Source organism: Anabrus simplex, chromosome 4, assembly GCF_040414725.1.
Source record: "Anabrus simplex isolate iqAnaSimp1 chromosome 4, ASM4041472v1, whole genome shotgun sequence".
Lineage (NCBI taxonomy): Eukaryota > Metazoa > Arthropoda > Insecta > Orthoptera > Tettigoniidae > Anabrus > Anabrus simplex.
Window position 1 is genome coordinate 321,931,584 of NC_090268.1, and position 23,811 is coordinate 321,955,394.

The 23,811-nt window shown below is 39.0% G+C and overlaps 1 protein-coding gene across 1 annotated transcript in view; it reads right to left on the reverse strand.

Moving 5' to 3' along the window:
- ninaC (STKc_myosinIII_N_like and MYSc_Myo21 domain-containing protein ninaC) overlaps positions 1 to 23,811 on the reverse strand; it is a 373,628-nt gene that overhangs the window by 8,215 nt on the left and 341,602 nt on the right. Inside the window, exons 27-28 of the mRNA XM_068227259.1 lie at positions 23,457 to 23,656; positions 6,749 to 6,863 (exon numbers count right to left, since the gene is read on the reverse strand). Of these exons, the coding sequence (XP_068083360.1) occupies positions 6,749 to 6,863; positions 23,457 to 23,656 (315 nt within the window). The remainder of the gene's footprint in view (positions 1 to 6,748; positions 6,864 to 23,456; positions 23,657 to 23,811) is intronic.

The following is a 23,811-nucleotide window of genomic DNA, read 5'->3' on the forward strand; positions in this document are numbered from 1 at the left end:
ATGTCTTGGGTATTAGATGAATTCAAATTTGTGACAATACTTCTGACAATTTGCAGATTTACTTCCACCCACCTAAAATCATTATTCAATACATTTGAGGGAAGATCAAAGTTATGCAACCAGTCTAAGAAATTATGTTTACTTGCATCCCCAGCGGATGAAATGCTATTATCCTGATCACATGTGTTTTCATGTGCATTGATAAAATACCTATTACACTGATCAGGTTCTAGAGGAATCACATCTTTGTTATTTAAAGTATGACTAGCACTTCTTATGATAGACCATGCAGCTTTGCATTTATTGTTCGCACTTTGGATATACCTGTCATTTGCTGCAAGTTTAGCCTCATGCATTTTTATATAATTTCCTGTAGGTTTTGAATATTTCTTTATCCTCTAAATTATTATTTAGTTTATACTTATTATAATAAGCTAACATAATGCTATGCATTTTACCCAAATTAGGTGTAAACCAGTTTTTAACTTTATTTCTTGGTTTAGAGCTGTTAGCCTTAATAGTTACAACTTTTTCAGGGAAGGCTGAATTAAAATATGTAATTATCGTGTTAATGAAATAAGAAAATGCAAAGTTGATATCCCTCATGGCATAAAGGCTAGTCCAGTCTGTTCTTATTAATTTGTCTTGGAATTAATTAACCCCTTTAATTGATATGACACGTCTGATACATTTTAATTCTTTCGATGACTCAATAACTCTTCTCTTACAGTTAACTTTAAATTCAACCCAAATACCAGAAATACTAGAAATGAACATTTGTAAAATGATTTGTGTACATTGGTTACAACATTATCTAGGCATGTATTATTTCTTGTGGGTTCACCATTTGTACAATATAAGTCATGCGATGTGAACATATTAAGGAAGTTTTGAGTATTTTGTGATACCTCTAAGATATTTCTGTGAGCTTGCATCCGGGAGATAGTAGGTTCGAATCCCACTATCGGCAGCCCTGAAGATGGTTTTCCGTAGTTTCCCATTTTCACACCAGGCAAATGCTGGGGCTGTACCTTAATTATTGGCCATGGCTGCTTCCTTCCAACTCCTAGACCTTTCCTATCCCATCGTCACCATAAGACCTGTCTGTGTAAAGTCCATAGCAAAAAAAAAAAAAAAAAAAAATATTTCTGAGGTTATGTCATTAAAATTTGTACCAGGCTTAATCACAGCAGAAACATCATGCTTACTGTTTCTAATTAGTTCTGTAGCAGTATTCCTCCCCTGACTATCGGCAGAAAGGCTTATCTTCACAGATTTCTGCAAGGTTTTGCAACTTGGTTTTTCAATATTCTTGTTACTTTCACTTCGAACATCCAAAAAATTTACTTCAGAGCTGTTATCTACCGATTCATGAGTGCCACTTGCAAGGGGTTCAAACCTATTCTTTAAAACGGGAAAGTGACAATCATCCATTATCTACTTTCTGAAGCCCGCGTATTTTATCGGCACCGATTTCCATCGTCTACAGTTTTTAGGCCTAATTGTTTCAGTTCGCACAGGTTCATAATTCGAATCCAACTCGAGCTCTAATCCACAGTTCAAATACTTACACTCCATCACATTAATCTTATCCTTAAGTGCGTCATTTTCAGCTTTAAGATCCTCAATGTCATTTCGCAAAATATTGATAATTTCCAACGCATTTTCATACACTCTATCTTTAGATTTCGAGAAGCCATCACCGATAACAACATTCGCAATGCACTGATCACAAAACCAGTCTTCAATTGCATTAATTTTTTCCTCCCTGGGCCTCTTCTCGCACTTAAAATGCCACCAACGATCGCACAATTTATACAGGATGCCGTTTTTAACTGTTTTATGGCATTTTCTGTACTTATCATCAAGTTTTACACTTACTTTCTCGGGAGTAGACATAACCGTGTTCACAATAGTGGACGCCATACTCGACAGCCAAGCAAGCCATTCATTTTTCAACGGGACTGTTGCCAGATTCCTACCGCCTATGAAGTCTCACCATCTTGGAAGGGTAGTGGGAGCAGCAGACGGGGTAACCTGTTCCATCCAAGGGCAGACTAACCTAAACGCTAAATGCGTGGACCTGCCTATTGTAATTGACGTTGCAGTGATTCAGATCCTGATACCTGATTAAGGGTTATGAACTTCATATTGGTGGTCTGTATTGAACTGAGATAACATATAAATAATGCGCACTTCATATTGTAAAATTATGTTTTTCATAAGACTCTTACTGCTAGGAAACATGTTTTAGGATTTCGCCATATATTTTGTGTATGTTTTGTTATAGCTGATGATGACCACGAGTAGGGTTGAAACTAGTCCCATGTAATGTAAATACTGTAAATAAAACTTAGTATTGAATAGGTGGAAAACTCTACTGTGCATTATTCATATGTTATCTGATACCTGATATCATATTAGGTCATGACTTTCTGGTGGAATACAAGGTGATCCTAGACTATGCAGCTCATGAGGCCTTTTCGGGAAAAGACAGATGTCTGAGGGTCGCCTGGTACGAGGGAAATCTCCGGACTCGGAAGGATGCGGAAGTTGACGTAGACCTAGGAGATATCCAATTAACGCATCTTTAATCACGTGAAGAAGAGGAGTTTTGATGCGCCTTAAAGGACTTTCCGGAAGTCATCAATAAAATAGGACGAACTGCCATAATAATGCACACCATTGAATGCAGCACTTCCTCACGCATCAAGCAACATCCATATCCAATCAATCCGGAAAAGCGCAACTTCCTCATTCAGAAGATTAAAGAGATGGAAGGGCAAGGTCTCATCGAACCCTCTACATCCTGTTGAGCTTCACCTACCGAAAAAAAAAGAATGGGGAGTATGGACTGTGTGTGGACTTCTGCAAGTTGAACGAGAAGACCGCTAGTGACGCGTACCCCATGCCTGACCTGAAAGACTCACTGAAACAAGTAAGTAGGTCTAGGATTTTCAGCACGCTGGATCTCAACTCTGGATATTGGCAAGTGGAGGTCGAGGAAAGTTCTGGACCACTGACTGCCTTCATGACACCGAGGGGATTGTATCAATTTACAGTAATGCCTTTTGGATTGAAGAATGCTCCTACCACTTTCATGCGACTGATGGATAAGGTATTGTAAGGATATGTTGCAGATTTCTGCCAGGTGTATGTCGATGACATTTTAATTCACAGCAAGAATTTTCAAGAACACCTTGTACATCTGAAGAAAGTACCGGAATGACTGAAGATTCATGAACTGAATTGTCAACTGGAGAAGTGCCACTTCGCCATGTCCTAACATCTGAAGGCTCAGAAAGTCAACTGGAGAAAAATCGAGCTCTCAAAGAAGCTGAACGCCCGCAGACCAAGCAACAAGTACGTCAGTTCCTTGGATTGTGCGGATGGTATAGCAGTTTCGTGCCACATTTCGAAGAGAAGGCAATACCACTCACTGATCTACTCCATAACAGCCGCCCGTTCCGATGGACTAGCAAGGAAGGTGCTGCATTCCAAGACATTAAGGCTGCGACATGCAACGCTTGCAGTCTAGCCCATCCCGACCGTCAACTGAAGATGTGCCTGCAGACAGACGCCAGCGACTGTGGCCTAGGCGCGGTGTTATTCCAGGAGAGGAGTGACAGTGGAGGGACGTCATCGAGTATGCCAGCAGAAAGCTATCTCCCACGGAAAAAACGCTACTGCACTGCCGGGAAGAAAGCCTTAGCCGTGGTGTTGGCCATGGGCAAATTCAGAGGCTACTTGGAAGGAAGGAAGTTCCAGCTCCACACTGGTAATGTTGTTCTTAAATGGTTGAACTCAGTCTCTGACTCAAATCTACACTGACTGACAGAGCAAATGCAACACCAAGAAGGAGTGGTCAGAACTTTATGCCAATTGCAGGGTAGACTGACGTCACTGAGGTATGCTCATGATGTGAAATGTGCCGCTGTGCTGCGCACGTAGCGAACGATGCCTGTTACCCATTGGTTCAAGATACAAATGGGCTGCATTGCAACTTGTCTGGTGGCCATTGTTTGGACTGAACGTGTATGGGGGCTGTGGGCAAACGGCCGTGTGGGCAGCCGCATCATCAGCAATAACCAGTGGTCAAATTGGGCGACTTCGATCCTGTGACTAGAGTGAAAACTGACGCAAGTTCAACTTATTCCAAATGTTGTCATGAAGGAGGTAGTGGATGCCTTCTTACAGAAAGTAAATGGGCTCTGGATTACTGACATATTGTGGAAGCAATGTGTAATACATACTTTTCAGTGGACAGAGTTAAAATGGTTGAAGGGATTTTGGAATGTTGCAAATACATTGTTGGGCTGTTATATTTTACAAATGTTTATCACTTTTTTTAAAAATATTTATGTTCTGTTTATATATAAACTTTAGAATATCTGAAGTTGCTCAAAAGACCTTTGGTATGGTAACATTTATATATATTTTTTGATATTTGAAATTCAACTTAAGATAACCATTCCTGTCAGTAAAGTGAGTGACTGTCGAACTATCTGAAAACTATCAGTGCACTGTATACTTGAAATTCTTTTGTGAATGCCATTATTTTATGTTTTACAAGATATCACTGCTATAGTGTGTGATTTTTAGTGTGATCAAAACCCCCAGTCTCTAGTGTATTAATATGGTCATTTGTCAAGCGTAGGTCACTAGAGTGGAACCAGAAAGCAGTAGCACCTAAATGTGGGTGAAACAAGCTAGGCTACTAAGGAAGAAGAAGAATGGGGGTAAACCAAAGTGTTAAGAGAGAGTGAAACAGCAAACCCGGCCTGTACGACACTCCCGTTTTGCAAACGTAGGGTTGGTGTTATTCACTTGAAAGTACAGCTGAACTTGTCCTTGACACTAACACTTATGACTCAAACTTAAAACAATAAAATAATAAATAATGAACTCAAGCAGATACAGTAAATAACAATTTAAATATCAATATAATAATCAAAGAAAATTATTTAATAATAATTATAAAAGCAAACTAAGGCAATTAAAAAAATAAAACAATAGTTATAAAATCAAAACTTCAGGCATTTCCACTATATTTGTACATTTGGTAAATGCATTTTAAAACTCTACTCTGTGTTAACTTAAATACTAAGTTCCATTGACTAGGCATAATAATATAGATGATAAGATGAGATAATCTGCATGATAAGAGGACACACTCAGTGGCAATCAAAGTTACCTGCTGGAAAGGTTGTTACAAAATGAACCAACATCCCTCAAGTGGTTGTGATGGATGAGTCCATTTCATAGATTCCAAAAATAAGTCCATGCGCTACTGCCATGACTTCTCGGCTTCACTATAGTACAGAAAATTACAGTGGTGCAGTTGGCTAGCCATTGTACTTCTGTTCCCTAGATAGTTCAATTCTATTTCACAGTGAGCTTGGTGTTTTACAGAATGTTTTAATGCAACAACTCTGTGTTAATGTCTTTCAGCACATTAAAGAACTACTATGGGTTAAAATTCTTATATCTAAATGTGTCTTAAAATCTATAGAAAATAGGAACATTAAGTAATTCATTTATTTTTTTGCTAGTGGCTTAATGTCACACTAACACATCAAGGGTTGTTGGCAATGAAATGATGTGAAAGGGCTAGGATTGGGAAGGTAACAGCCATGGCTTGAATTAAGGTACAGGCCCAGCATTTGCCTGGTGTGAAAATGAGAAACCATTTCAGTGCTGCTGATTGAGCGATTAAAACGCACCATCTCCTGAATGCAAGCTCACAGGACCTTAACCGCACAGCTAACTCACTCAGTAATTAAAGTTGTTATGATTATTGCATCACTCAATAACTCATAAAACTTGTCCACTTCATCCTCATCAGCTCCTTTACACTGTGAATGCACTGAAACAATTCCAGTTCTTGTAACTGTCAAATCTACTTGCATAATTAATATTTAATTTATATGCCTAACAGAAATTATGTTATATGTCATGGTTTTTCTAATGAACAGTCCCACTCTGCACTCTGCTGTTAACAACACCTTGTAATCTCCTACTACTTACTCTTTAATATTCCCCTTACCCAAATACTGTCAATTCCTAACAGGTCTTGATGCATCTGCTTTGCTGATTCAGCCAGTGTTCTTTCTTCCATATTGACAGTACCCCATTGAATTTCATTCTGTTCAACGGGTTGATTCCTAGGAGTATTTGGCCTGCCAGATGAAAATGAAATTATCACTTCCATAGGTCAAAGGCTTGCAGAGTAAATTTTCATGAAACAGCGTGCTAGCCTTACTTACACACTGTACCCATGAGAATTTTTTTAACATTAATAGTTTAGGGACCACTGATAAATTGGGTACCTTGTAGGGCCATGACCCAGAATATACTCAAGTTGCCAACTTCTATTCCATAGTAACATGTATTCTAACTCTCAGGACCCCTTACTGGGCAAGTTACCTATTGTCTGTAGTTCACAAACTAGGAGTGACTACAGGAACTCAGTCTATGAAATACATCTTGTCCTAAAATCTAGTGATGCCTCTCTTTTCATAATCAGCCTCTATTCAGTCAAGAAATATTCTTAAAATAAATTATTTACTGCTTTCTTTGATGCTGTCTTGGTATACATTGATTATTATTGCTACCAGTATGTAAAATGGAGCACCTTTTCCTGTCTGAATAGTGTTCAGATTTGTATTGACCTGGATGTAGTGAACTTAATAGATGTATTTACTGTCTCCAATACATACACAAAAATAGTTAAGAATTTTGGTCTTACCTGAAAATTGAATGGTGGTGCATCATTCTCGGTGTCGACATTGACTTGACGACCTCTCAGCTCCATCTCAACTATTGGATTATTTGGCCGATTTTTATGGCTCACACCTTTGTGACTGCAAGCAATAATTATACAAGTAATTGAAACCTTTCGAGTTAAAAATGTTCCAGTACAGTTGGTATGTCTGATAGTACCTTGAAAGGACCCCTTTCCTGGCTTACATAAGAAGATGCTATTTGTTTTACGTCGCACCGACACACATAGGTCTTATGGCGATGATGGGACAGGAAATGCCTAGGAATGGGAAGGAAGTGTCTGTGGCCTTAATTAAAGTACAGCCCCAGCGTTTGCCTGGTGTGAAAATGGGAAACCATGGAAAACCATCTTCAGGGCTGCCGACAGTGGGGTTCGAACCCACTATCTCCCGAATACTGGATACTGGCCGCACTTAAGCGACTGCAGCTATCGAGCTCGGTCATAAGAAGATGGTCAATGGTTTGGACAGCAGAAGAGGACATTATTAGCAGACAAAGCGGAAGAACTATCTTCACCTAGCAGCATCTGTACATCAGTGATATAGCTGTGAAAGATGTCTGTACTAAAGAGACCAATGGCTGTGGGTGGATTAGCTTCTCTAGGAGGGTCCACTCAATGTAGGAAATAACACTGGAATCCACAAAGCAGCGTTTGTTCTCCAGACTAGGGGCAGCTGCAAATGCTTACAACCTGACTTTTCACACTTTTTTTACTTTCATATCATTGTCTGCTGTCCATCTCACAAATTCAAAGAGGTATATTTTGCAGTTGCTCTCAATCCTGTAACTTATTTATCACTCTGTACAGTATAACATCATCTGCAAGAAGCCTTATCTGTGATTCTAGTTCTGTCATGCAGTTCTCTCTTAAGATGTACAAACAAGATATATAATTATTCATGAAGTATATTTTGGGCTTATTTGTGTAATTAATCGTAAACACACTCTACGCGTTTCAAAAGGAACCTTGCCTTTCTTCATCAGGAGACAACAGAGAAATGAAACCTTGGTACAGTTGGTGTGTCTGATAGTTCCTTGAAAGGACCCCTTTCCTGATGAAGAAAGGAAAGGTTCCTTTTGAAACGTGTAGAGTATGTTTATAATTAATTACACAGCATAAGCCCAAAACATACTTCACGAATAGTTCCACGGGCCGTAAAAGTCTAAATGATAAGATATATAATAATAATAAGTCCGACTCGTTGGCTGAATGGTCAGGATACTGGCCTTCGGATCAGAGGGTCCCAGGTTCGATTCCTGGCTGGGTTGGGGACTTTAATTGCTTCTGATTAATTCTTCTGGCTCAGGAACTGGGTATTTGTGTCCATCCTGACACTCTCCTCTTAATATTCACACAACACACTACACTACCAACCACCACAGAAACGCGCAATAGTGATTATGTCCCTCCATATAAAGTTGGCATCAGGAAGGGCATCTGGCCCTAAAATAGGGCCAAATTCACATGTGCGACGCAGTTTGCACCCGCGACCCCACAGGTATGGGAAAAGCAGTAGGAAAAGACGAATAATAATTATAAGAAAGACTCAATGCGTGGAAACAGTACTACTCTACGAAATCAGAAAATGATTGGGAAACCTACAAAACCCAACGTGCCCAAGCAGCTAGGGTGTTCAGAACTGGGAAGCATAAATACGAAAAATCTCTCATTGAAAAGATAGAACAAAACTTCAGGAAGAATGAAAGCAGAGAGTACTACAGAGCCTTCAAACCCAAACTCGCTGGCAATAAACCACCATCTCTATGCTTTGAGCGAAAGGACGGCACACTGGCAATGGCAAATGAAGAAAATTGCAGCATTCTGGCAGACTACTTCAAGAATTTACTTAATTGTTCTAAACCGCAAAGCCCCATTGAGACCAAGGAGCTCTTACTCAGGTACCCAGATTCCAGACCACCCGACAGAGATGAAATCAAGCGCCACATTGCCCATCTCAAAAATAACACAGCGCCAGGGGAAGACTCAGTAGTAGCAGAACTATGGAGATATGCCCCAGAGGAATCACTTGATATCTTGCAAAAGCAGACAGAAGAAATTTGGAGCAAGGAGACCCTACCCAAAGATTGGAAAATAGCTTTGATCCATCCATTACACAAAAACGGCAGCATTAAGAACATCAACAACTACAGAGGAATATCTTTGCTACCCGTGACTTACAAAATTCTATCGCTGGCCATCCTGGAGCATTTGGAAGCACAAGTCAAACATCAAATAGGTGAATACCAAGGAGGGTTCAGAAAAATTCCCTCAACAGCCGAACAGATCCAAAATCTCAAAACGATCATCAGATATTGTACACTAAGGTCTAAGCAGTATGTGTCTGTCTTTGTGGACTTCAAGAAAGCGTACAACTCCATTGACCGGAAAGTCCTGCTAAACGTCTTAAATGAATTTGGAGTTGATTTGAAACTTTTGGCATTAATTAGAGCCACCCTGACCGATACAAAATCCAAGGTGAAGTTCCACGGATGTCTCTTGCATTCATTTGGCGTCAAAACAGGAGTCCGACAAGGTGATCTGCTATCCCCGATACTCTTCAACTGCGTTCTTGAAAGGATCATCAGAATCTCGTGGGTGAGATTACAGGAAACCAACTACAGTCCACTAAGAATAGGAATCAAATCCAAGGGGATCACAACAGACTACTTAGCATTTGCCGATGATATTGCCGTTCTCTCAAACAACGTAGAAACCGCTAGAGCTCAAGTTGAAATGTTAAAGCAAATTGCCGAACAAACTGGTCTGCAGATATCATTTGAGAAAACAGAAGTAATGACTAACATCAAAGAGGCCCCACCAAAACTCCATACAAAATACGGGGACATCACCCGAGTAGACAAATTCAAATATCTGGGTGAGATCATCATGAAAAATGGGCTGGACAAAGAAGCACTTCAGGAGCAAGTACACAAACTGGAAATAGCCTACCAAACATCCCGTACAATCTACAATAAAACACCAAAACACCAAAATATGTTATATGAAACAGTTCTGAAGCCAGTAGCTCTATATGCAGCTGAAACCCTGTCTCTAAATGCCAACAAAGGACTTTTTGAAGAACTGAAAAAAAAAGAGCGCAAAATTGTGAGAGGAATCTAGGGATCAAAGTACAGAAATGGTATCCATAAAAAGAGATCCAACGAGGAAGTCTACAGCAAAATAGAGAAAATTACTGACACAATCCGAAAAAGATGGGCACGATCTTATGGTCATCTGAAAAGAATGGACGGAAGAAAGTTAACTAAAGAGATCTTTCACATTTTTGATTCAAACCCTAAAACCATAATTCCCTGGTTTAGAAATACCAAGGAAGACCTGCAAATGCTACATATCTCAGCTGAAGATGCCCTTAACAGAGATTGCATCTGCAAGAAACTATTGATGAACGGGCTAAACTGAGACGAGCAACCGAAGAGAAGACACGGTGCCCCTTGGACAGAGGAGCATAAGCAGGCCCACTCACAAAGAATGAGGTAAATTTGGGTTCTAAAGAAGGCCAAGTTCAGTGTCAAATGCAACAAGACTTAATGTGGTCCTTGATGGCCCCAGCAAATTATATTATAATAATAATAATAATAATAATAATAATAATAATAATAATAATAATAATAATACCGGGAGGTACATCTCAACCCCGCATATTTAAAAGAAGCACCTCAAGGAACACTATCCATCAGACAAATATTGAAACAGCTAATGCATAAAGTTAAGGGGCTGCCCTGGCCGAGGTGGTAAAGGCATGCTCGGTTCGCCCGGAAGGACGTGGGTTCGAATCCCCGTCAGGAAGTCGTAAAATTTAAGAAGGGAGATTTCCACTTCCGGAGGTGCATATGGCCCTGAGGTTCACTCAGCCTACACCAAAAATGAGTACCAGGTTAATTCCTGGGGGCAAAGACGGCCGGGTGTAGAGCTAACCACTCTCCCCCACCATGTAACAAGGTTATGGATAGTGGAAGCCTTTACCTTCCACCCCTCCCAGGGCCTTCATGGCCTGTACGGAGAAGACTTTGCTTTTTTTTCATAAAGTTGGGACATTAATCAGAAGATGTCACTACTGAATAATTGAGTAATATGTTATTTCAAAGTTTCCTGAACTGACAGGATTTACTTGTTTTGGTTTTGGTGTACATCAAGAAGTTTGAACTTTTCTCCATAGATGCCTCTGCTATAAAAACTGAGGTCATGCACTCTGGTGCAAGGTGGAATAATTAATGATTTGAAGAAATTTGGTGGTTATAAGTTTTCACGACTGAGTTAAGCTTAATTTATTTTGGCACTTCAAGGTTTGCAACACTTCCTTCTCATCCCGCCAGTTTTTGAGTCTGGCCAATAACAAATTTTCTGTATTTATTTTTCAGCCAATCAGAGGCTTCTTGTAGCTTTTTATTCTGCCAATAAAAATGAGAGGGTGTGTCCGGATTTAGTCCAGAGCCTTCTCAAACCCTCCTCTCAGGTATAAAAGCTGCGGCTTTTTCAAGTTACCTTGTCTTATTGATCGTTGAAGTTCTTCGGCAGGCCCAGGTAATGGCCACCAGTTTTATATCTCTGTAGCTATCTCCGCAGACTTATCTGAGGGGAAGGTTCTAATTTCTAACTATGTAACCATCCATTTCCTAAGAATGTAAATTACTTCTTCTCATGTAAAATTTCATAAAGACTTAAACTGTAAATCCGGGATAGAGAGTGCGTTACCCTTTCGAGTTCCCCTTCAATTTTTTTTTTTTTTTTTTGCTAGTTGCTTTACGTCGCACCGACATAGATAGGTCTTATGGCGACGATGGGACAGGAAAGGGCTAGGAGTGGGAAGGAAGCGGCCGTGGCCTTAATTAAGGTACAGCCCCAGTTTTTGCCTGGTGTGAAAATGGGAAACCACGGAAAACCATTTTCAGGACTGCCGACAGTGGGGTTCAAACTTACTATCTCCCGAATACTGGATACCGGCCGCACTTAAGCGACTGCAGCTATCGAGCTCGGTCCCCTTCAATTTATCTTGAGGTGACTATGATTTTGTATTTGTTTCTATTTCTGTAAAGCATTAACTAACCTTTCTGTCTAGTCACCTCAGTAGCTTGGGATTAGCCCAAATAGGGTTTTATTCTTGGTTTTCGAGGAGCGCAAGTGTACGCCTCCATACATTTTGAGTTTGGGCCAGTAATGTTAACCTGTTCTTCTTTTTCATGAAGGCCCAGTAGTATGGGTACTAGATACCCCTGTATTAACTAAATTGTAAGTGGTAGGTTGTGCCTAGAAAGGCCAGAGATTATAAGATTTTTGTGAAGTTGTCTTGTGTAGGCTGTAAGAAATTGGGAGTCAGTCTCCTTTGTTGAATTCGGAGAGCACGTAAACTCTTTTCTGATTTTAGTGTAATATTGAGTGATGCCTTTGGAAGGCCATAAATTGTATGGGTTGGAGCAATGTGCTTTGGAATTTTGCGTCTAATTAAACGCTACTTTGGCGACATTGTAAACTTATAAATTTGGGGCTTGAAGCCCAAAAATGTTAAATTCTCTATTGTGGGTTTTTTAAATTCTGGTATCAAATTTTTCATTGTACCTGATACATTGGTTTCTCTTCACTAAGTGAAGAATGTTGTTAAGTTTGAGATCTGAAAAGAAATATAACCTTTATTTAAAATTATAAATTAATTTTTGATGTCGTAGTTAGACCCATTCAGGCCCACACCTCCTCTCACCTCTCTGCGTTCCACAGATAACCCCAGAACGAGTGGTAGCAGAGCGTGGTTGAATGGGTCTAGATAAAGGCCCTTTTGATGGCTTAACGTAGGATCCGCTCCGAACTCTAAGGATTTTCGTGGTTGCTGGGAATTTTCCAAATTAATAATTTTTCCTGTCAACATGTCTTGTCCTCGCGAAGTCCTTGCTTCCGGGTACTTGTGCAAGGAGGAATTGATTTATGAGCTTCTCATTAGACAGTTCCAATCTGGAGGCACGGTTGTGGCAGATATTGCCAAACTTAAAGAGTCATTAGAACTACCTATTTGTATCCCAGTTTTTGGGGAAAAAGAAATTGATGGGGCTCTGTCCACTGTCACAGACAATACCACTGAGCTAGCATCTGTAGTTAGTTTCTTTGAAGTGAGTGATCCATCTGCTAACCAACTTAAGAGAGTACAGGCTAGACTGTTTCATTTCTATAATAGGGCTAGGGACCTATTGTCTCTAAAGTTGAAGGAAGATCATGCTAATGAGGCTAGCAATTTGGTTGAACATCTCCCAGATATGTCTAATAGAGTTAGTCACTTATTGTCTGGGGCAGTGGCTCCCAAAACCGACCAAGTCCCTTTGATAAACTTGGCTACTGAGGAGGATCCTAGTAAATCTATTGAAAGTAGGAAATCTGTGGCAACTCAACAAACATCTGCCCCATTGCAAACTGAGTCTGGTCATCCAAGACAAATTCCATCTTTCTTTTTGATAATCTGCATTTGAAACTTCTCAACCTCCTATGCCATCACCTATCATATCACCTGGTTTCAGTAGTTTGCCTCATCCATTGGCTGAGTTGCTTAAGGGAAATTCTAAATTTTCTGTAAACTCAACTAATGAGGTCATTTCCTTCCTAAGGTTCTTAGTAGAATTTCAAGATCATGCGCTAGTGTTTTCCTTCTCTCATTCTCAAATACTTCATATTATGTACCCTTATTCTGTAGGTGTCCTATCAGACAAAATAGTCAAAGCCATAGCTGATCAATCATCTATTGAAGACTTCCATGTCCACCTCCTGCAAACTTTGTTCCGGCTAGAGCAATGTCATCATTAATACAAAAGTTCTATTTTAGAGTACAGCGATTGGATGAAAATCTTGCAGACTTTATCCAAGATATTAAATTTTACACCAGGGTGTTTGCTCTTCATTACTCTGAAGACCAAATAGTGCAAATGATTGTTGAAGGAATCTCTCTGTCCTATAGGTCTTATCTATGTTTTGCATCCTGACCTCAAACTTTCTCAGAATTAGAGGCTATGGCTATGTCAGCCGAAGGAGTATGGTACGCCGACACCTTGCAAGTTGCTAAGGAGCCCCCTCCGTCTTCTACCAGTTCTCGGCCTCCACCTCACTGAACTTTCTCCACCCGCAATTGTTATGCTTGTGGTTCAACTGAACATTGCAATAAATGCCCATTGATAAAATCGAGTGGGACTAAGAACGGAGCAGGTTCATCTCAAGGTTGCTTTAAATGTGGCTCTTTTACTCACCTTGCCAAGAATTGCATTATTTATTTATTTATTTATTTATTTATTTATTTATTTATTTATTTATTTATTTATTTATTTATTTATTTATTTATTTATTTAATTATTAGATACAGCCTATAGAGGGCCATTTTACACTACTAATAATAATAATAAGTTTAAATGAGTATAAAAGATAACAAAGGTATAAACAACAATATTAAGTAGCAACAATAATTAACAATTTTAACAGTAACAATGTAACAACAATGACAACGGTAACTGGCATGTGTCGGTTTCAGAAATTAGGAAGAAGAAAGGTCAAGGGTTGGAGGGATGGAAGAAAGTGAAAACCTGGAGAGGACTTCAAAGGAATCTTTTAATTTTTTTGTTTGAAGGATGCGAAAGGTGTGAATATGTCGATATCGGGTAGTGAATTACCAAGAGTAGGGAGACGGTGGAAGATAGAGCGTTGTTGTAAGGTTAGGCGCGGATGGGACACATGATGGGTGCGCCGGTTGCGTGTAGGGCGGGGAGGAACGTGTATAGGGAAGTACGCTGGAAGTAATATCAATAGCACACTCTCCTGCTCAACTTCTGGTGCTACCTCTGCTAACCCTGATAATAGGAAATGACTAGTGTCATTGGCTGAGTCAGCATGTTCACTTTCCCGAGGCTCAGCCCCTGTTAAACCCAGTAAAGGTTCTGTTAAGTATGAAGTTTCTTCTAATTTATCATTTGAAGGCCCCAGAGAATGCCTCAGAATTGCGGCAGAGACCCCTGCATTTGTGCTATTCCTTAGAATTGAAGTTAACAACGAACCCGTCACTGCTCTATTAGATTCAGGGAGTGTGAGTTCTATTATTTTGGAACAATGGTATTTTAAATTAAAAACTGCTTGTAAATGTCCAGAATATAGTTCCTCTGCTGTTAAATGTGTTTCAGCTAACTCCTCTCCATTAGAAATTTTAGGTTTCATTTGGGCTAAAATTCGTATTTCAAAATTTACCTGGAAAGTGAAATTGTTGGTCGCTAAACAATTGTCTTGCCCTGTAATATTGGGGGCCGATTTCATGTCTTCTACTGGTCTTGTGCTTGACATTCAGAGCAAGTCGTGCACCTTCAAATTTGCTAGTAATTGTAACATTCCCCTGTTAAAATGTAACTCTGTGTCATGTTCATCTGTTTTGCCTACCCAGGGTGAGATGTTAGATCTTAGACATCTACTTGAGAAGCAGGCTGAAAGTATTCGAAAGTTGTGTCAGTCCTTTTCTGATGTATTTTCTGATACTCTTGGTGTTACTTACCTTATCAAATATAAGATCAAGTTAATAGATTCTATCCCAGTTAGGTTTCCACCTTATAGACTGTACCCTCCTAAAATGAAGGCTCTTAAGGAAATCCATTGAGCAGATGTTAAAGGATGGTATCATTCGACCTTCTAAGTCGGCGTATTCATCGCCCATTTTTCTTGTGCCTAAACCGCAAGGTGGCTTCAGGCCTGTGATTAATTAAAGGGCTTTGAACCATAAGGTGGTGTTACAATCTGTGCCCCTTCCTGATCTTCACTCTTGTTTTTCATGGTTTTGAAAAGCCAAGTTCTTTACCATCCTTGATCTTAATCAGGCATACAACCAGATCCCTCTAGCAGAAGAATCAAAACATCTTACGGCTTTTGCTATGGATTGGAATATGTATGAATACAACCACATGCCTTTCGGGCTCCCCACTGGTGCAGCTGTTCTTACTAGACTTCTAGATAGAGTCTTCTCAGACATCAAATTTGAATATCTGTATCATTACCTTGATGATGTCGCATACCGAGCTCGATAGCTGCAGTCACTTAAGTGCGGCCAGTATCCAGTATTCGGGAGATAGTAGGTTCAAACCCCACTGTCGGCAGCCCTGAAAATGGTTTTCCGTGGTTTTCCATTTTCACACCAGGAAAATGCTGGGGCTGTACCTTAATTAAGGCCATGGCCGTTTCCTTCCCACTCCTAGCCCTTTCCTGTCCCATCGTCGCCGTAAGACCTATCTGTGTCGGTGCGACGTAAAGCAACTAGCAAAAAAAAAAAAAATAATAATGTTTTACCTAAGGAATTAAAATTATCAAACCTTTATTTCAATTGAATTATGCATATTATTTTTTCATAATGGTACTTCTGTAGGCCTACTCTATGCAGAATTTTACGAAAATTGGCCCGCGAACATGACAAAGGTTTCCAATATGGCCCTCGAGCCCTTACAAATTGGAAACCCCTGATTTAGATCACCTAAAAGAAGTACTCAATCGCCTTCGTAAGGCTGGGTTGACTGTGAATTATCTAAGGTACCTTTTGCTAAACCTTCCATGTCGTTCTTAGGACATATTGTGTCGCCCGATGGTGTTTCCAGAACACAGGCTATCTGTGATTTCAAACCACCTAAGGACATCAAAGGCATTGCCAGGTTTATAGGCATGGTGAATTTCTTCAGGAAATTTATTCCTAACTTTGCTAACAGAACGGTGCCCCTGAACTTGTTGCAGAGGAAAGGCATCAAATTTGAATGGGGACCGTTTCAACAAGCAGCTTTTGAAGATCTGAAATTAGCTCTTTGTAACGTCCCTGTATTAGCCATGCCAGATTTCTCTAAGAAATTCATTGTCTAAACAGACGCCTCATCATCAGCTGTTGCCGCTGTCCTTCTTCAAGAAACCAAACTTGGAAGGTGACCCATCGCCTATGCTTCTAGGACCTTATCGGGTCAAGAAGCCAAATATGATCATCGTACTGGACGTATCACCCATTGGGCTAGCAGGATTTCGGCTTTCCAATTTGATGTGAGGCATATTAGAGGTTCAAAAAATGTAGTTGTGGATTGATTAAGCCGCATGTTTTCACATGAAGTGGAGACCAAAGAACAGGAAGATAGTTCTTCTCTTCCCACGCCCTTACCTTTGGGTATTAATGCTATCCTGACTGATGCCCCTATGTTATTTCAGGATATTCAGAAATATCAACATAAAGATCCAGTGCTGGGTCATATAATGGAAACCCTTTCTTCTGGGGAACATGTCGTCTCTTATGTATTGAGGAACGGGGTTTTGTGTTGCCCTTTGGGGCACGATCAAAAGATTAAAGTAATGGTTCCAGCTGTGCGTGTGCCTATGATCTTCAAATACTACCATGAGACCCCATTAGGGGGGCATTTAGGCATCTTCAAAACTCAGAAAAGATCCGATAGATGTTCATTTGGAAGGGTATGGACGGTGAAATTAGAGAAATGGTGAAAGCTTGTAAATCTTGCTTACTTAGTAACCCCACCTTGTCTACTAAACTAGGGCTTCTGTCATCACATCAGGCATCGCGCCCCATGGAATGCCTATATATAGACTATGTCGGACCTTTCCCACAATCAAAGGGGAACGGAAATAAATTTATTCTGGTGTGTGTAGACGGTTTCGCGAGATTTTCTTGGTTATTTCCGCCTAAGCTGGCTACTGCTCAGTCCACCATTTCTTGTCTGAATACTGTATTTGCTTCTTTTGGTCCTTGTCAATACATAGTTCTGATAATGCTAAGGCGTTCTCATCTAACTTATTCTGAAAATTCGTGAAATTCAAAGAACTTTTTTTCTTTTTCTCAAAGTTCTACTGTGTCACCCCAGGGAAGGATCTTTGTTGGGGGGGGGTCTGTACTGGGAGGTACACCTCAATCCCGCACATTTAAAAGAAGTGCCTTAAGGAACGCTATCTATCAGAAGACTTCAAAACTAGTTTTCCTAATTATTTTTCTAAAAATGGACCTTCAGCAAGAAATTTCTGATCAATAAAATTCCAACAATTTTTTTCTTTCTTTTTCTTAAAGTTCTACTATGTCACCCCAGGAAAGGACCTTTGTTGGGTGGGTGGGGTCTGTACTGGGAGGTACACCTCAACCCCGCACATTTAAAAGAAGTGCCTGAAGGAACGCTATCTATCAGACAAATATTGAACCAAATAACTGAGTAATATGTTATTTTGAAGTTTCCTAAACTGACTGGATTTATTTGTTTTGGTTTTGGTTTACATCAAGAAGTTTCTTATGAAAAGGTTAGAGAAAGATATGATCGTAGATAAAACTGTGCTCCCAGATTCCACGGGCGTGTATCATTTTAGATTTTCTAACTCCTGTCACCTTATTGGTCAGTAACCCAGCCACAGAGAGGATATTTAGGGTTCACCTGTCTCAGGTGAAGCCAGTATAAATTCATTGGGGTATTACTTTAGGCACTAAATCTTGGCAGGAGTCGAAGGTTATCTTTCTTTTAAGAAGAGTAGTAGTACTTAAAATTAATTAGATGGTAATATGGAGGCCTTCTGCCACTATTATGATAAGTTATGTATTGTAATTACTGTTGTACAACCTTCCCCTCCGAGAAAATTCCCATTTTCCATTACCTGGTGGCCATTACCTAGCCCCCATCTACCTAAATCCATGCACTACTGACACACACTCACCATCAAAGCCGCCCGCCCTTCTACATCCTGCAAAAATAAATATAATACTCTCAAGCTCCAGCAAAACAATCTCTGTCGCCAAGATACTTATTGTTTCAGTGCCCTCTCAGCCATCGGTGGCCATGTCTCAACATCTGGCGAGCGATACCGGAGTGGGGAATGGGCCCACTCCACTCTAGTTATGTCTCCTTCTGAGCAGCGCGCCGGGCTCCATCTTTCCGGTAAGGGCTGAGGTGTGGTAACTTTACCGCCAACCCATCAGGGGACTGTACTTCCACATCTGATCTGTGGCGACTATCACCATGACTACCCCTCTCATAGTAGCGGGAGAGGTGTATCTGAGAGTACTTGGGAAGTCCGGGGGACCTCGCCCGGGTAACAGCTGCGGCGGCCAGTCTTGCCGTCGAACTTAACCGGCATGTCCTAGACTTCTACGATGGCCAGAAGACTTCAAACTAGTTTTCCTAATTATTTTTCTAAAAATTGACCTTCAGCAAGAAATTTCTGATCCGTGAAATTCCAACAATTTTTTTTTTTCCTTTTTCTCAATGTTCTACCGTGTCACCCCAGAGAAGGATCTTTTAAAAAAAGTGCCTTAAGGAACGCTATCTATCAGACAAATATTGAACCAGCTAATGTATAAAGTTGGAACATTAATCAGAAGGTGTCACTACTAAATAACTGAGTAATATGTTATTTCGAAGTTTCCTAAACTAACTGGATTTATTTGTTTTGGTTTTGGTTTACATCAAGAAGTTTAAACTTTTCTCCATAGATGTCTCTACTATAAAAAATGAGGTCATGCACTCTGGTGCAAGGTGGTTAATTAATGATTTGAAGAAGTTTTGTGGTTATAAGTTTTCACGACTGAATTAATTTTCATTTATTTTGGCTCTTCAAGGTTTTTGAGTCTGGCCAATTACAAATATTCTGTATTTATTTTTCAGCCAATCAGAGGCTTCTTGTAGCTTTTTATTCTGCCAATAAAAATGAGAGGGTGTGTCCTGATTTAGTCCAGAACCTTCTCGAACCTTCCTCTCGAGTATATAAACTGCGGCTTTTTCAAACTACCTTGTCTTATTGATCGTCGAAGTTCTGAGTGTGTGTGTTAAGACAGGAGGTGGGATGCCTCATTCTTCGGCAAGCAGAACATCAGCCCAGATAATGGCCACCAGTTTTATATCTCTGTAGCTATCTCCGCAGACTTACCCGAGGGGAAGGTTCTAATTTCTAACTATGTAACCATCCGTTTCCTAAGAATGAAAACTAATTCTTCTCATGTAAAATTTCATAAAGACTTCAACTGTAAATCGGGGATAGAGAGTGCGTTACCCTTTCGAGTTCCCCTTCAATTTATCTTGAGGTGACTATGATTTTGTAACTGTTTCTCTTTCTGTAAAGCATTAATTAACTTTTCTTTCTAGTCACGTCAGTAGCTAGGGATTGGCCTCTGTATTATCGGGCTGCGGCCCAAGTAGGGTTTTATTCTTGGTGTTCTAGGAGCGCAAGTGTACGCCTCCATACATTTTGAGTTTGGGCCAGTAATGTTAACCTGTTCTTCTTTTTCACGAAGGCCCAGTAGTATGGGTACTAGATACCCCTGTATTAACTAAATTGTAAGTGGTATGTTGTGCCTAGAGAGGCCACAGATTATAATATTTTTGTAAAGTTGCCTTGCGTAGGCTGTAAGAAATTGGGAGCCAGTCTCCTTTGTTGAATTCGGAGAGCATGTAAACTCTTTTCTGATTTTAGTGTAATATTGAGTGGTGCCTTTGGAATGCCATAAATTATATCGGTTGGAGCAATGTGCTCTGGAATTTTGCGTCTAATTAAACGCTACTTTGGCGACATTGTAAACTTCTAAATTTGGGGCTTGAAGCCCAAAACTCTTAAATTCCCTATTCTGGGTTTTTTAAATTCTGGTATCAGAATTGTCATTGTACCCGATACATTGGTTTCTCTTCACTAAGTGAAGAATGTTGTTAAGTTTGAGATCTGAAAAGAAATATAACTTTTATTTAAAGTTTTAAATTAATTTTTGATGTCGTAATTAGACCCATTCAAGCCCACACCTTCTTTCACCTTTCTGCATTCCACGGATAACCCCAGAATAATAATAATAATAATAATGATGATGATGATGATGATGATGATGATGATGATGATGATAATAATAAATAATGAAGAAACAAATGACAGCACTATGACTGCACTCTTGTGCAGGCCAGTAAATGTCTATAATCGTAAACATACATTATCTTAATGCACAAGCTGGTTATTTCATATTCTGGTACAAGAAGACAATACAGGAACATAATAATAATAATAATAATAATAATAATAATAATAATAATAATAATAATAATAATAATAATAATAATAATAATAATAATAATAATAATAATAATGTAATATTATAATTTATATATTTATTATATTTATATTATAATTTATATTTTATTATTATTTATATTTTTATATTATTATTATTATTATTATTATTATTATTATTATTATTATTATTATTATTATTATTATTATTATTATTATTATTATTATTATTATTATTATTATTATTATTATGGATATTTTAAAAGATTGTTCTGAAATGACACACAGTCAGTATCTACTTAAGGATTTACATTACTAATCTATCTTGTACCCTGTATTAACAAAACAGATTTGTTGCATTTTTTTAAAATTTTCATAATTACTTATGTTTTTTTCCTTTTGCATACAGAATCTGGTTCACTATGTATTTGGCCCAGGCTCAGCAGTATGTTGCCTGGCCATTGGCACAACAAATCCCTTGTTTCTGCTATGCAGTAATCTCGAATGTTGTTAAACAGATATTTATTCCTTTCTGCAGTCGTGCCTTTTACTGTACTTCCAAAAGTCCAGTCACAAAATAATTTTGTATGACCCACTGGCAGAAAAGAAATACAGTAGTGATTTCTTCATTTAAAGCTGACACAACTCTCCACATGATAATGTTATTTTTATTTTGTGCGACACACTTGTCAGCATGAAGAAACAAATCACAGCACTATGACTTCGCTCCTGTGCAGGCCAGCAAATGTCTATAATCGTAAACACACATTATTTTGATGCACAAGCTGGTTATTTTATATTCTGGTACAAGAAGACAGTACAGGAACTTCATTTAAAAACCATACCTTAAGTTGCCAATGTTAAATTCCCATTGTGACTTAAGGTATAGTTTTAGACTGCACAACTTGTTTCCAGGGTTATTTTGAAGATTTTTCCGTATAGTCATGTCATTGTCATCCTTTCATCATGTAGGTCAAGGATCAGGCTAACAGATAGTGTTCAGATCAAAAAATCAATATTTCTCACTCTTCCCACCATTTTTCTTCGTAGCATAAAAATTTGTCATGCGACTTAAGGCATGGTTTCCTGGAGAGCGTCATAATTAGAATGAAATGGATGCCACCACAGCGATCCTAAAAAAAATTGCAGACCAATCAATTTGTTTGATCATCAACTATCACAGATAATGTTTAACTTTTGATGATTTTCCCAAGTTAAAATTTTAATTGTTAGTCAAATATTCATGAAGCAAAGCCTAGAATTTCCAAAGCTTGTTAACAAGTGGTTCTTTGATGAATGCTAAGCAGGATACAAGTATTGTCTGCAATTATGTTTGTAGAGCAAATGCTATAATGTATTGTTTGTTAGGTCATCAGCCAAGAGGCTGTTTGGATCCTCAAATACCACCAAAAAAGCACCATCAAAGGTAATGCAGTTTTAAGTAAACCACAAAAACTGATGCCCCCACCAAAATGAGGCATGCCAGGCAAGATGAGGAATGAGGTAGTTTGTCATTGCTTTCCTCACTGGGTCAGAGAGTGCTATTGCAGCATAACTGACCCTATAACACCTTTCAGAACAATCAGACACACGGTTCGTGCTCTGATTGTTATTACTCAGCACTACCCCTACCCCAGAAGCTTCTGTATTGTCACAGCCATGGATGAGACTGGGAATTCAGTGGAAGTTACATTTTACTCTGGCCTGTGGCAAGGAACAGATGAAAAAGTACCTCATCCACCAAGAAATGGCAGTAGGCAGCTATAATGTATATTGCTGGTAAAAACAAAATACTTTTAACAACAAAATAAGGTATCAAATGAATATAAAGTAACTTAAAACTAATCCTAATTTGCATCAATGTTTTGAATATTTACATTGAAACAATAATCCTATTGAGCTACAAATTATATTTAATTAGTTTTTGTCTAGTTCATGGAATATTCAAATAAGCAACATTAATATTTTTACTGATTATGTTCATTTTCACAAAGTGTAGAACTATTGATTTCAGATACTTCATGTATGCCCAGCCCTTGTCCTAATTCTGATAGGGTCAGGTATGAAGTGAGATGAAGCTTCGTAGCAAGTTTTTACAACCAGATGCCCTCCCTGTCATCAACCTTATCAGAGGAGAATGAGATGAAATGAATGACTTGGTATATGATGAGTCATAATCATTATAAAAAAAGAAAGCCATTGTAAACAGTGCTGATGGTTTGATATACTTATTAAACAGACGGATTGCCATCAACAGCATCAGATGCCCTCACACCATGGAGAGCTTTGGAACTGAATCCAGGCTTTTGGCACACCATCTAGTTTTTAGAAATTGTATCCCACCATCTGGCCTGTCTGCTGGCCAACATTCTGATGGATAATTTTTTTTTTTTTTTTTTTTTTTTACTAACGGGACTCAAACTGGCTAACCATAGTGTCAGACCATATAGACTTAATACCTTGATGATCATGGCTACCAGGTGGGCATTTCAGATACTTCATAATTATTGAAATATTTATAGACATAATAGTCTTTTGGATTTATATTTATGTTTGACTCATTTCATACAGTATAAACTCAAAAGACAATTATGTTCAAATTTCCAGGCTCTGAAAGAATAGATCAAAACAAAATATTTGTACTTACAGGTTGTGATCATTTTGTTTGTTAAAGCTGCTTGGTTTGTTTGTTGGGCTTGGGGACTTTGGAAAGTTGAAGCTGTTATCGATAGGTTGTCCTCTCTTGTATGGAGCAGGTCCATGGATGCTGCTTTGTCTCCTTTCACTCTGTGTGGCTTGGCTGTTTACTGCATTGTAGTTGTTGCATCCAGTGTAGTTATTATTTGTCTGAAGCAAAGGAGGGTCCAAGCCTGTGGGTCCAAGGTAATGGCACAATAGCTTTGCAAATTGAATATCACACTTAAGATTAATGGGTTCCCGGGAAAGTCTGTTCCCTCTTGAATAATAGACTGTTGGTGCCACAAATGTCTGCTGCTAGTTCA